This window comes from Carassius auratus, chromosome 31 (assembly GCF_003368295.1).
Source record: "Carassius auratus strain Wakin chromosome 31, ASM336829v1, whole genome shotgun sequence".
In the NCBI taxonomy this organism is placed as follows: Eukaryota; Metazoa; Chordata; class Actinopteri; order Cypriniformes; family Cyprinidae; genus Carassius; species Carassius auratus.
Genome location: NC_039273.1, coordinates 3634696 through 3650875, shown reverse-complemented (window position 1 = coordinate 3650875; position 16180 = coordinate 3634696). Strand labels below are relative to the sequence as shown.

Here is a 16180-nt window from a genome sequence, read left to right as displayed (position 1 = left end):
TGCTCAAGGGCACCTAAGTCATGGTATTGCCTCCTGAGATCCAAATTCACAACCCTAGGGTTAAGAGTCAAACTCTCTGACCACTAGGCCATCCCCGGGTTTGAATCCGTCAGATAAATGTAGCCTTAGATAGCAAGCACCTCAAATAATGTAGGAAAGAATTATGCATATGTCACATAAAGGGTTTAAACAGATTGATGTTTTCCTCTTTACCACCCCTCCCCCTGCCCGCCTTCTCATTCATTTTATACCCTTTGCTTTTACATATAACATACAGTCCCACTGAAGGAGAGTTAGCCGTTATAGCAGCTGGAAGCCTGGCACACTAAAGCTTCATCAAATAAACCGCAGTTATGAAGAGACAATAATGATGATAAATCAACTAATGGCTGGGGGGTATCGACCAGACGCAGGTGCACATGAGGCCTGTGAAAGAAAGAGAAGAGATAGATGATACTGTGGACAGAGACAGAATGCAGGTCTGATGGGGGCAAATTAGGGCTAATGATATTTTAGTTTTCTTTCCCACCTGATTCTATTTGTCCATGATTCTATTTCACTGGACAGTATGAGTTACTCTTGGTCTCTAATAGACTGCACGGAGAGCTGAGAGCAATAGAGCACCATGCAAGAAATGTACATCCAGGATATCAAGCTTTTCTAGGCATCTATAAACCAGACTGATCATTCCAAGGGCATCATTGATCCAACGGAGCAAAATATTTCAATATTAGTTAGCACTCTGGAAAGGGTTGGATTATTTTAATTAATTCTGGTTTTTAAACACCACTATCATTTTTCATTGGTTAGACTAACAGATAGTCAAACCCCAAACTCATACCCTTGGTTGAGCTAGAATGACTGTGTCAGACTGATCAACCTGTTTCATAGAAGCGTGCCAGTATAAGGGATTTTATTGTATTTTATTTTAGAACTTTTTATCAGAATAAGCATTTTTTTAGGGAAATCAATCTGCAGATTGCTTGCATATCTGATTATATATTTAGCGATAGTAGAAAGTATTTTTTTCTTGTGTTTATTTTTTTAAAAATATTTTCCAAACATTAAAACTGCAAAATAAATCATATCTTCCCCTACTTTAACCTCTCCACAAACATAATTATTAAAATACACATTTACAAATAAACATGATATCCATTTCAAGAAAATGACAACAAGCATTGGTTATGCGCATTTATTATAAACTTGTTTGAACATGCAATATTACACATTTATAGAAGTAGAAAGTATTTTAATAATTTCACTGTTAACTACAATTTTCTTTTTTTTTTTTTTTTTTTTTTTACAAATTGGATTATATTTTCTCTCACAAACACAAGTGCATTGCTACAATAACATGTTGCATGCAGTCTTAAAATAAAAAGCAATTCATGTACATTAAAAATACAATAAAATAGTGAAATCTGTTTTGGAGATGTGTATTATTGCTAGCAAAAAATAGACCTGTCTGTTATACTAAATTTACTCTAAATGAAACTTTACTATTAAAAACAAAGAGTGGTGGATAAATGGGTCAGCGCATTGGCATGTTTGGTTTGACGAAACACAAAGGCATGATTTCTTGCTCACTACACTAAGCCAAAGAAAAGTCAAAACGCTGTCAGGATCCTGCCAATCAACACTACACAATCAAATATTGTATTTGGGGATTTGCAGGGAGCACTGAGTAGAGGGTGGAAACAGCAAAACACCAGCAGCATTCATCATAGTCTGCCATCTTCATGCTGATCAGGAAAATTAATAACAAAACAACCCCCTGCAAACACTTTCAAAACCATTTAAAATCACTTTCAAACATACTGCCAACTCTTTTTGACATTTTAAACTTTCACATATAACCTACGATATAAAATATGAATATAAAAGAGAAAAAGTTGAAAACTAGTGCACTTTGAAAGCTCAAAGACCCTGAGATATGGATCACTCCCATTAATAGCCACAACATGTTGGTTGCTTTTAGATTGTGAGCACTGATATACAGATATACAAGGTTTAACTCCAACATTTTAGCTACACCACAGCTTCGAAAATAAAATAGCTTTGCATAGCATATATATTCAGCTACACTCTAAAAAGGCAGCATATCGACAAGACACATTCAAAGAAAAACTCTTTTATGAAGCCTTAAAGAAGACCTTGTGTTTTGCAAAACTCACTAGAGTTGTTACCTTGTCCTTAAGGTTAAACATAACCCCAAATAGAGTCCAAACACTCAGAAAGATCTCATTTCAAACCCTGAGCAAACCTCCCAGATCAATGTCCCTGTATCCTTGAGTGAATCAATGAATTCCCAGAGCCATTTCCAGGTACTTGCATAAGGTCAATCTATTAGAGTAAAACATTATATAAACCTATATATATAGAAGATAGAGAAATGGAAAAAAAACGTTTGGATTTCCAAGTTCAACTGAACAAGGACCAGTGTTCCACGTAATTCCACCCAATTCCACAAGCGGCCTAATGCTCTGTTATTTCAATAATGATTTAGGTCAAAAGTCATAATTTTAATACTTCCCATTAGCGGCAAATGTTCTACACAAAGGAGCTCCTGTTGGGTTCGGGCATCTCACTGTCATGTCGAAAGCGTAACTCATCCATCATTTTTACGATGGCTTTGGTTTTCACATAATTAATGACCGTCAACAGGACGTAAATGTGTTAAGATGAAAGAATGGGAAAACATTCAAATGAACACTGTCACTTTGAACAATGGTGAGCCGGAAAAGACGACTGCGTTCGCATTCGTGGGAGATGAAGTAGCCACCAGAAAATGAGAAATGCTGAGCATTTATCTTAAAGCACTGGCAAAATCGATGTATGAACATCAGAGTACACCTTGAAAACAACACAATACATCTGAAAGTCACACATTCTGCTGACATTTTTAATATTCATTTTAATATAATTATACAGATTAATGATTCAGTGATTATTCGGGGAGGCAGGGAATGACACAGGAGCAATGGATGTATAATATTTAATGAGGATTTGAGCTAAAGTGCACATAGTTTGATGTTCTGTGTTCCTCACAATACATTTCAAACACTGCACAAGAGTGTACACTCACTGTCCTTTTCTCATTCTCTAACACATGGCTCTAGTGGATGACCTTTTCACATTGTCTAAATAATGCGCCAAAGCATGAATCCACTCCAGCAAATCGCCATTAACCACACCAATTAAAAGCATTTTAATCTTCCACTGGGGAACAATGCCTGCCTCTCAATAGCCAAAAGTATGTGTTGGATTTCTACCACAGCCCTTAAAGGTTAATGGTGTCTCTGGAGAAGGAAATGTAAGGAGAATGAAAGCATGTGGGGTCTTGTTACTCATCTCTCCCTTTCCTTAACTTCTGACAGAACCCTGACATAAGAGCCGTCCAGTCCATTATGAATGGGTCACTTTGCTCTGCAAATATTCCTGCCCTTGCTATTTTCCTCATCAAGTCTTCTTGAACTTGCTGCTTTGTTTATACAAGGAATTTAAGTCAACATGAACCAGCAGTCACAACTTCTGACATATATGACAATTACATATTTCAGAGTGAAGTAGGTTATTATTAGGGCGATATTTAATGTGCATCTTGTCAGTAAAGCCAGTTCTGTAATCAGTGGTAAATCTCCATCACCTGTGTTCTTTCACATGAAGCAGCATTTACTACACAGAATCATTGTTCACTGACAAGCTGCGCAAAACCATCATATTTTGTGCATGTTTTGCACAGCCTGTAAGTTAAAAATGGCTCTGTGTAGGAAATGCTGCTTCATGTGAAAGCGCATGTGACAAGATGCACATTTAATATCGCATGCGATTTATAGGGCAGCCCTAGTTATTATATTAGGAAAAAATATGCAGCAAATTGTGGCCATTTTGATAAATGATTAATAAGTTCTTGCAAATGTGATACCCGGAGGATTGAACAACAGGTGGATGAAAAAGCCAAGCAACAGCAGCTGTTTTTAGATACCGAGAAGCAGCATGAGTGAAACAATGACAGTAAAACAAACCGCAGTACAAAATCACAGAACTTTCAGCATGTAGCAGGATCAGCTAATTAATTGTACTCCATCTCTACATTTGCCCACACATTTTCTTCTGTGGATCAGTTGCGTGGTGTGGGGCAAAATAAAGCAGACTATCGGGTTTCTAATGGCTAATGAAGCGGATGGCTAAGGTTGTTTGAATTATTATTATTATTTTTTTTATTAGACTGACAGGATTTATTGTGTGTGCATACCAAAAGTGAAAGTCAGAAGTGAAAGTTATTTTTAAATTTAAGTTAAGTTGAACACTCATTCATGATGCTAGCACACAAAGTCTCAAAGTTTGTGTGACCTTTACACATTAAACTTAATGCAAACCCTAAGATCTCCATTAGTCAGTACTAAACTGAGAGACAAAGCCACGTTCAAAGTGATAATGAAGAAACAGCTGGGTTTTTTATAATTACCACATAAAGAAATGAACAGCCGGACTAAAATGGGGTCCTTCAACACCTTTCCAATGCTATTCAAATTAAGATTCGCTTACAACCACAAGCAATCTGTCTTCATAATAACAAATTTAATTATCAATTAATCAAATCTAAACTCTCATTCAAGACACTCTCCATCTCAATCCAGTTAGACTACATTTTTATTGATGGATTCGTTGATGGTAATTACTGCGTATGCGTGCGCACACACATCTGTGCAGGTTTCTTTGAGTTTGTTTCTCTCCATAAAGAGACCTGTAGAGTAAACACAAGGACAGGCCATATGATGTTTGCTCAGCTCTCCAAATCTGCACCATCTGAATCATTCTGCCAACACCTTCCTCTTTCTCTCTCTCTCTCATCCACCTCTTGAATAACCCTCTGGCAGAAAACCTAAGCCTCATCCTCTTTATCTCAACCCCTCCATCCCTCATTCCTTTTCTGAGGAACATCTATGCCCAGTTCAATTCAATCCTGCTTACAAACAATGAGTTTCTGCTGTGAAGTTCGTACTTACAAGCTCAGAAGTCAAATGCAATGTGAATTTTTTTTCCATTTTACCCTTACTGACAAACAAAGAAAGCAATACTGCAACAAAATAAAGAGCAAATGATGCTCATCAGATCTGTAACTGATGCATTATCTGTGCATTCATGCTGCTGTTAAGAATGATGGCAAATGTAGTTTGTTCACACAAGCCTGGCGCCTCATAAACAAACTAAATGACTAGTGGCAAGCTTTATTGCTGTTCTTCATCAGAAGTATAACACACAAAATGCAAACAAACACGGCAGCATTAACAATAGGGCTAGGCAGGGCTAAAGCCCGGGGCCCGAGCAAGGAGGGGGCCCGTGATTGGCTGTGGAGCAGATTGACTACTACTAACACTTTGATTGCCAAAGTCTTACCACGCCCCCACAAATTAGCTCTGTTATTTAGTGGCATTAATATTATAGTGGCCGTTCGCACAGACCCGACTCGTTTAGTTACTGTGTGACAAGCCAGGCCGCTCTCACGAGTCACGCACGTCATGTTCTCACTCACGCAGTGAAAAATACATCGTGGGGCAAAGACTAACGTTACACTGAGTGATTACACAGAACCGTCCCGTATTTGACACATAAAAGTCTTGTTCCGTATTGAACTGATATGGAACGCACTTTGTTCCATATTTTTGAGAATCAATTAAGTGCAAATCCATGACAGACACACATAGCTTCTAATATATGTCATACTATGAACTAAGACATTTGTAGGCTATGGTAAGAAAAAAAACAGACGGCGCAGTAGATAGGCCTATTTATTTCTCCCCGTTCGTCTATGATCAGCGTAGCTTTGTAACATCTTGGAACATCATCAGAGAATGACCTTTTAATTGGTCGTTTCAGTCATTGTGAGTCACGTATCGTAACAGCGATGACGACAAGTAACAACAGCGGGAAATGTAAAAATGACTACCTCAGAGCAGTCGGTGAAAAAGAAAAGAGCACAAAAATATAGAATTGAATGGGAAAATGTACACCCATGGTTCGTGAGGGACAATGAATACAAGGCCAATTGTACCATATGCCATCGTGTTTTTTTTGTTTGTCACGCCGGAGTGTGTGATATTAAACAGCACTCATCAGGCGATAATCACAAGGAGGCACAGGAGGGAGCGATGTCAAGGTTCCTTGTCCATCAGATGACTCCAGAGGCTTATATAATGGTAGGTTATGTAATCATGTGCATTATTAAAACTCAAATATAGTTGATAAGAAATTGATTATATTGAAAGAGATAGTACAGGTTTAGCCAAACCATCCATATACATCTCCCCAGTGTTCCTCTTTGTTATGTTCCTGTCTCCTGCTCCCTCATAATGTGTCAATCATTTCTGATGGGTTTCTTAATAAGGTATTTGGAGGAGGGAAAAATTTATTATTTAATTAATAATTGTTTTTTATGAATCATTGTTTTCCACTGGACAGAAAAGTTAACTATAATTGAAGTATAATTATATAAAGATATTTCCACTACACTTCCTTAAAGTGTTGTCTAATTAAATTAATAATAATTTCTTTTTGCACTGGAAAGAACATTCTAGAAGTCTAATTCTATTGAATAAGTTTGCACAAGGATACAGAAAACTGATATGTTTTTTTTTCTTCAAATGCATTCTAAGCCGATGAGTTTTGAATGTTACTTGTTGTATTTGTTTAAGTTAAAACGTATTATAAACTAAACAAATCCATGGTTCATTGTTAGCAAAATGATCATAATAGCCTTTATATTTCACATCTAAGTGATTAAGTCTTGTATTTTGATTAGACCTACTTTGCTATTCTATAAATATATAGGCCTAATAAGTTGTATTATAATATGCTATAATGTATGAAATATATTTATGTCAATTAGTTTCCACAATATTCACCAGAAGTCATCATTTCAGGGGTTATTTTTCAAAAATTTCTTCCGTGACATTTATGTCAATGTTAATCAAACATCAGAAAGTAATTTACTGCCCCTTGACTAAATCTCTTTTGTAAAATAAATAAATAAGAGTGAGTGTTGAATTTTTAGTGAAAACTATGTATTGTATATTTGATTACTTTATACAATATAATATTATTCAGTGCTTTAAGTTTTTCAAGTAACTATTTTCTTAATTGTATATTGTAAAGGAATTGGCAAATGATATTCTGAATGATTCTAGATTATATTTATGTAAAACAACTTCAGCAGTGTTTTAGAAAAAGGCTGGGTTTTTTTCTCTCTCTATCGTTGGTGACCTAAAGTGGAGGTGGGGCCCTGCAGTAACTCATAGCCCCGGGGCCCAGTGAGCTCTTAATGCAGCCCTGCATTCAATCTATATTATACAATAAAAAATTACAATTACAACTTATTATAACCAATAACATTTTTTTACTGCTGTTGTTATTTAAATGACACACTGTAAACACAGATGCAAAACAGAAATGGATGACTTCGACATGACGTCCAGCATATAAAAACCGATCATGACTTGAACGTAGCATTACAGCCCCACTAGAAGTGCAACAACTTTGTCTCCATTGGTTACATAAATACATTTAGAAAACAAATTGGTCCTGTCCTGAATGCTGGACAATATAACACAAAAAATATATAAAAAAGAATTCTAAAAAAAAATGTAATTAAAGGAATAGGAAGGATTATAATACATTTGCTTAATAAAATAATACTTTAATGAAAATGTTTTACTTTTATTAGCAAAAAAACAATCAATTACAGAATTGTAAATTTAGACATTGCATATACCTCAATATCCACAATACAGCTAAGAAACATGTACTTAATTAATTGCATAATAATTGTTAATAAAGACAGTTCAAGCTCTGAAATCTAATTTTAAGACCCATCTGAAGCCAAAGTAAGCCTGTCTGTGACAGGACATCACTTACTGCACCAGGTTTTTTTTTTTTCAAAGCTCAGTGACTAATAATATGGTGAAAGAATTGTTACTGTAATTACAATGATTATTATTATTATTATTATTATTATTATTAACAATAACCTTTCTATGATGCATACTGCGTCTAATGAAACCCCTTAAATATAGTACAATCATAAAGCATCTTTTGATTTCCAGTGTCTCTCTTCCTCTCATCTTTTATGCTTTGGTCTAAATGGGAACCTCTTAGCATGCTTTCTTTGAGACATTTCCAGCGTGAATAGAAATCCATCCCCTGCTTGTGTGCTCAGGACAGAGAGGTGTAAGGTGTCACATTCAAATGAGTCCCTCGCTGTTTTTGTCAAAAGCTCTTTATTGCTCTCTTGATTCTGAGAGTGTTGTGATGACAGCGCTGAACGGAGACTGACAGTGATTTGATGGGGCATCAAATGAGCCTGTCTCTTTAATGATGCTGTAATTGAGCCTTACATGCTACAGCAACAAAACAGCTCGTTCTCCACCCACAAAGAGGTGAATAAAAAGAACGACAGGCCAGATAGTTAATTCCTTCCAGAAATATTTTAAACAAGTGCTGGAATTTATTAAATGTTGAGAAGTTGTAAAGTGGTTCATATTTCAAAACACCACATATCAGAGAATATTTCACATTGTGTCCTAATGCACAATAAAACACGATTCTCTCTCATTTTAATATATATCTTTAGCTGTAGTAGCTCTGTGGTACTTTTTTGTTGGGAATTTCTTTTTCCTCATTACAGTTTTCTCTCTCTTCCTGTCTTCCTCTATCTTTGACATTGTCTCTTTTTTTCTCCCACAGGAGCAGTGTCTCTTTCGACCCCTCTCTCTTTCTTTCTCCTCTTAAACTCTCATGAATCTTTCAGAGAGAATTTCTGTAAATCCGTCCATGCACACACAGTAGAAAAAATATAATTACTTTTTATCACACATTAAATCCCCTGACACCCTGGACTTCAGAGAGGGTCCTTCTGCCCGTCCAGAATGAATATGACCCTGCTGGAGAGTGCTGACTGAAGGTGAAGGGATATTTCTGCGCTGGAGAAATGGATCAAAGAAAAGTGGAAGATCTCATGTTCTCTCTTAGCATAAGACTAGATCAGAATCACATTGTTAATTAATTTAATGTCAGTGACATAACATGAAACCTATCCAAGAAAAAGATGCATGTCAAATAAGAGAGAAAATAAAATACATTTAATATTTGGTAGGATGGAATCTCATTGTATCCATCTGGAATGAATTAAAGATGAATGTTAAAGTAAAGAAAAAAAAGTATCTATATGACAGTTGGTTGAGAAAAGAGGGTTTGGTGACCAGCAAAAAAATAAAAATGAAAATAATTATAATAATAATAAAAACTTGCACTGATGAATCATTCACATCAGACTAGGAACATGCTTTATAAATAATTGTGGTTAGTTTTGATGTCATGTTGAAAGTTGAATTAAAATTAAGAGGATTTGGTGAAAAGCTTAAATATTACACGGACAAACCAATAAACATTCACAGCTGTGCAGTAAGTGCTAAATGCTAATTTTTTGATTTCTTGGAATAAACAACTATGTTTTTATTAGTGTTTATTGCTGTTGTTGACTTATTATACACTTATAAATTATAATTGAGCCTTATCACGCATTATATTTAAGTTATATTTAAGATCACATTATATTTACGATAAAGACTATAGTTTTATTTGATTAGCATAATTTATACAATTTCTGTAGGCTATCAGGTGATCTGAAAATCACTGTTAGACCTGCCTGAAATGCCCCATTTCCATGTGTATCTTTATTGTATAGTAGGCTATTATGTGCTTTTACTTGGAATTTGATTTGCTCTTATTTGACAACTATTTACTAGTCTTTTATTAGTATAGCCTATTAAATTTATATTGGTTAAGCTACTAGTTTTAATATCGAATCTGGAAACGAGGATTGTGATTTTTGCTATTATCTAAGACTTTTTATTTAGTTTGTTTGTTTTTTTCATGGCTGGTAAATATATATATGTATATATATATATATATATATATATATATATATATATATATATATATATTTCTGGCGGGATAAATTTCCTTAAGTCACCAGCCATTGGCAGATCTGGCAAAAAGTTTTAGCCCCTGCTTTCACTGTACAAGAAATCAACTTTGTTTTCAACAAAAAATGCCTTTTACAGGGGAATATGTGGTTTGAGCAACATTAAAAAGATGAAGAGGGCAAACTTTCCCTTTTTTAGGTAAACTACCCCTTTACATACTGACTAGCCTTAAAGCTGCGGTAGGGAACTTTTGACGCTCTAGCGGTTAATAAACAGAACTGCTTGCGTCTTGCGGAAGAACATCGTAGCCGGAACTACTTCTCTCTGTTTATGTCTATGAAGAATCACAAAGGTACTGGGTTACTCCGCTGCAGTACCCCCGAAGCAATCTAAAATAGTCCGAATATAAACACTTATTATAGGTGCACCCTAGTGATTCAGGACAAGCTAAAAACACGGTTTGGAAAATGGATTCAAGGTGTACTCGCTTATTATATACATTTTTCTACATTTTGAACACAAAAAGTTACGGAGCGCAGCTCTGATTGGTTGTTTCTTACCAGGAGCGATGGAGTTTCTGCAAATGGCAATAGGACCACTGGGAGGAGCCAGAGGCGCTTGATTTTTTCACAGATTATCTGTCTCATATTCTACTGTCAGGACATAATGACAGGTTTAACAAATATGTAAAAAATATATATTTACAAAAGTTACCAACTGCAGCTTTAAATGTGGCTCCAAATAACTCCTCAGATATTAAACATGGCTGCTCCAGAGGTTTTCGCTCTCTGTACAGTACGAGGAGGAGACGTCTCATTTATAGTGGACCTGGCCCGCACTCCCGTATTGAGCTGTCATTTAGTCAGCCAAATAGAATAAGTGGGGAGGATTAGACCAGCACTGTCATGCAGATAACACCTCTGACAGTCTTCCTTTCGCTCTCGCTCTCACTCGAATACTAAACAGGCAACTGATTGACAGCTTGTCAGAGGCCAAGAGTGGAGCACTGAAACCTGGCAAACCAAGAGCAGGGCGATAACAAGCAGGTCAGAGAAAACAATTACGGCCCTGGCGCTTTCTAATGGACACACGGGAAATAATCATGTTCCTGTGTGTGTGTGTGTGTGTGTGTGTGTGTGTAATCCATTATGTTCCGACAGCCCTTGCAAAGTCATTTGTTGGTCCTGTCAGGTGTCTCATTTTTTCATCCACTTCAAGTGTTGTTTTTCCCCTTTTCCCTTCTCGATATTTTCTGTCTAACTCTCAGTTGCGGCTCTCAGTGTTTCATTTCTCCCTGATTTCTTGCATTGTTATTCCACCCCCTCAAACAGGCTCTCCATCTCGGTCTAGAGCGCCAATCACAACAAAAGAGGAAGCTGTCACAGTAAGGCAACTCGTTTTGTTTCCATACAAGTTGCGACGGAGTGAGGCTTTCAGACTCACCTGCTCTTAGCCCTACAAGCCTCAGCAAGAATTCTGTCATCCTATATGTGGCGGTTACTTTCAATTAAGTGTAAAAGTCTTGTTCGTTCCTTTTAAGTTTCGTTGGCCATTCATTCCCACTTTACTCAGCAGTTTTTATCACTTTTTACTCTTCTTTGTCTAGGAGAGAAATATATATAATGTATGTAAATTGTAAATATATTCATTTAACCTTAGCATCACTCAAAGTTCACTTTATATTGTGGTTTTAATATAAAACTATTTAAGTATACATTTGTTTTACATTTAAATATAATATTTACATTTCTATCTGAATAACAAAATTTGCAATAAAAAAAAAAAGTTAGTGGTCACAGACTGAAAACGGTTTATGACCATTGATCTAACTTGAGGGTTGCATAAGGACAATTCATTTTATGTAAACATTTTTAATTATAATAATATAATTGCATATGGATTCATAACCATATATACAATTAATTCAAAGCTGCATGGGTTAAATGCATAAAAAATAAGTGATTGCAATACGTATATAATTCATAAGTGTATAATAAGTCAACAACAGCAAGAAACACTAATAGAAACACAGTCTGACCTTCAGAAAGACATATCGCAGGAAAATATGAAATATTAGAAAAGAAACGACAGTAGGAAAAAAAAGTAGTATATATGAATTCCTAAATGCCTCATGTGCAAGGATATTAGAATTAATCTAGGAGCCCAAAACACACACACACAAACACACACACACACACACACACACTGAGTGAACTGGATTAACCAGTAGCCTGCCAGTTTCTGGATTAGCTATTAGTCTGGCAGTGTGCGGATGATAAGAGACTTCACAGAGCTGCAAATGAGTAGCTGTCAGAGAGCGGGAGAGAGAGAGAGACAAATCCACAGCTCCCTCAGGGTATATGATCTCTCATCAGTTTTAATTAATCATTCTTATTAATAATATGCGTCTCCTCGCAACCTCAATGAAATTAAAACTTCTGCCAGGCAAATAAATTAAAAAAAAGATGTGTCTGAGTTAGATAAACTAAACTGGCCTTGCAATAAATTATCATGCTGCTACTAAAACAGACGTGGCCTGGGGATAATTTACATGGGTGGGCCGCCCTACTGCCAGGCTCCAGTGAATAGACTTATGCTATATCACAGGAACATAGAGGGCCCTCATCATCACAGAACCATTAAGTTTTTTTTTGTTGTTGTTGTTTTTTGCTACAACTGAATTATTTATTTTGTCCAGTAAACCTTTTTTGTCAACAAAGTCAAACAGCCTAAAAAAATTTAAACTAGATTATAGAAAGAAAGCACCATTCTCAAGCAAGCTTATGTTATCATTAACAAAAAGAGTGGCAAGAAGCACAATGTTAATGATATTCTTTGGAGTACATTTAAATATAGTGGTAATACCATGGAACTTAAATATAGTTTAAAAAAATAATTAATAAATAAACAAATAAATAAATATATATAGATACACACACACACACACATAACAACTCAAACGTTTGACACTTTTCTATTTTCTTGTGTCTCATGATTTTAAAAAACATGTTGGTATAAAGGCTTCTGCTTAAATACCTGAAATTACTTTTCAAGAAAAAATATGATAAAAATTGTTTAGACATATTTTATATATTATTTTAGATTTTTTATTTTATTTTTATTCATTTTTTATGAAAATGTTGGACAAGTGTGTGAAGAAAAAGCAGTCAACAAGTGTCACCATCTTCTTCATTAGTGTTAAATATGAATTATACGATTTAAATAACACCACTTTACTACAATAAATAACACTACAATATTGTATTGATTGATTAAATGCCAAATGGAAATCTTTTAGTGAGATAACTGCCTCTTTTAAATCAATTATAGCACACTCATCCGCTTCGCCCATAAAGACATACTGCACCAGTTGTGCACTCAAATAGCTTATAAATGAAGTAAACATCAATAAAGTGTAAGAGATGTCCATCAATATGTGGAATAAATGTGATGGTCCTGAGGGTCTCAGGGGGCAATAATGGAATTAGACAGTAATAACATGGTACTAAATGACCACCATACTCACATCCCATAGAATATAAAAGCTACATCAAAGAATACTACAGCACCAGCACAGAACCACATCCAAAAAAAGATGTACTTTTTTGTTGGTGTCTTTTTATGTTGATAGCCTTGCTTTCATTTCCTCAGACTGGTGAATAAAGATAGGCCTATACTTGTCAAGCTGTTCACTGAAGCACAGAGAAAGTCTTGTTGGCCCTGCCAAAATTACAAGCAAAGACAGAATGGAGCACAAATTATCCTCGCAACAAGAGCCAGGCTACAGACGTGACACTAAAAGCAATTTTAAAACACTGGTCTGGGGGCTTATTAGATGAACATGTTAAGCCATGAAAGATATAACAGAAGCACATCGTGTTTGCTCAACAGGTCAGCGGTCAAACAAACAAAGCCAACACACATTTCTGTACATCCTGTGAAATTTTCCTGGATTTATTAGTCAAGCCCCAGGAGTGAATTAGTGAATTCTATACTAATATGTGTCCATTGTGGTAGTCTGTTGATTAACTTATTGTCTGAGTGTTAGTCTTTAACACACAGACCTCAAGGCAAAAGCTGAAATGCACACACAACACTTATTAAACAATGCATGGGTGATAATTAATAAACTTAATCAACCTAATTAATAAAGAGTATAATTAAACTACTGGTTAAAATCATTCTTGCCTCGTTTTGTAATCATTTATTGTAAATAAAGTGAACAAACCATTGTTATATCAACACCTTTGTTTCCCTACATCAAATTTTTCTTAATTTCTCTGTAAATTCTATGAGATTCAACTCAGTTTCAGTAATTGGTACTTAAATTCAAATGTGAACAAGTATAAGAAACTTATCACCATAAGTTGTCACTTTGGCAAATTTAAGGTATTGATTTAATGTACAAGACCTTTTCTTCTATAAATTTAAGGTTTCATTTAAACATTAAAACAGCTATTTGAAAATATAACTTACTTTTATTATTTTATTACCTTTCAAGTCAAATAAACTAGACGATTCGGTCTTATATAATTTCTTCCAAACAGATGTGAAAACTTGTTTAGTTCTTTTCAGAAATTCTCCCTATAAATTAACTATATAATAATTGTCATAATGTAGCTCTTCTGTATTGTATTTGAACACAGCGGGTTATTTACGACAAGGGAAATATACTTTTCAAAAAAATATGTATCATATTCAAAACAAAAGAAACAGATAAATATATTCTGTTCTAGGACAAATTCTCAACAACCCACCATACAACCAATGACGCTGTGGTTCATGGTTTGGATGTGGCCAGAGCGCCACCCCCCGGTGGAGAGATGAACTGCAGGTGGCCGATTCGCTCACATGATAAGAGACTATTCTAAGATCTGATCACCGTGTTCAACAGTTCCCCAAACCGACCGTTGGCAAACGCAAAAATATATAATTAATTATCCCAGTCACAAAGAACCAACAGCTATTTTAATTATGAACGTACTATGTATGTAGGATAGTAATGATTGAGTAAACTTTTCTTGTCTGTCATTTATAAATGTAACGTTACATATAATAGTCTATAATTATAGTCTATAATACCCTTAAAATATAGTCATTTTTAAATAGATAAAATATATGATATGATATGGGTTATGATATGATATAATATAATGATACTTTAAATCTTTCTTGTGGCTCCACAAGAAAAAAAACTGAGGTAAATAACGATACAGATCCGTCATTAAAAGGTATGATTCGACTATAAAATGTCACAAACGATAAATAAAGCAACAGCAGATCTTCTGGAATTTATTTTCATCTAACAATAACGTATTAACAATAAGTTAACGTTACATCTTCCGTCAGAACATCGTCATTGATGAACAAGATACAATTATTAAAGTTTCATCCCGTCTTGGGTTACGGCATTCAAAGCTCGCCAACCTCCGCAAAGTGGCTAAAAAGATACAGAACAGAACGCAAACTTGCCTGGAAAGAACTCTCCAAATGTGAGTTGTAGATGAAAAGAGAGCAGCAGAACGGCGAAGTAGTTCCTTTGGTCCATTCTCGCGGTCACTGCTTCACATAGTCACTGTCCGCCCGTGCGCGAGAGAGCTGACGGTTTCCCGGCATCGGTGATGTAGCGCGCGCGCGACTCGAGCCGCCAGTCGACAGCTGTCTGATTGTTGGCTTTCTGTAGTGCTACGACAGGGTGTGTGGGGAGGAGAGAGGGTGCGAATGAATGAAAAGAGGGTTCCAATATCCCCCAGGTCCTTAGACCTGCCTGCCAGCCCGTTCTGAGACGAACTACACGTGAAATGAAGGTTTGCGTGCGGCAGCGCGCGCTGAAGACGCTCTCTATGGTGCGCACTTGCGCCGTTACTAAAGTAATTCTACACCCCTGAGCAATGAGTGAGACAGGTTCCAGACCACTCTAGATTCATTGTTTTCCATTGTGTTACATGCAGCTCAGAGGTTCCAAATGTATTTGAACACTTAAACATATATAAATACGGTGGGATTACATAACAAATATAAAACCAAATATTTCAAATGTAGCACAAGAACACTCATCATGCTAAATATTTCACAAACATCAGTTTTAACTGTCAAAACAAAAGATAGATTGCAAAACCCTTATACTTAAATTATATGGAAACGTTCTAGTCGCCAAAACTTAGTGAAACATACCCATAATTAAGGGCATTAAC

At 35.7% G+C, this 16180-nt stretch overlaps 1 protein-coding gene across 1 annotated transcript in view; it reads right to left on the bottom strand.

Annotated features, from left to right (window-relative positions):
* Positions 1-15921, bottom strand: part of LOC113051164 (receptor-type tyrosine-protein phosphatase T-like) — a 123881-nt gene extending 107960 nt beyond the window's left edge. Inside the window, exon 1 of the mRNA XM_026214756.1 lies at positions 15459-15921. Within this exon, the coding sequence (XP_026070541.1) occupies positions 15459-15534 (76 nt within the window). The 5' untranslated portion in view covers positions 15535-15921. The remainder of the gene's footprint in view (positions 1-15458) is intronic.
* Positions 15922-16180: the final 259 nt, after the last annotated feature.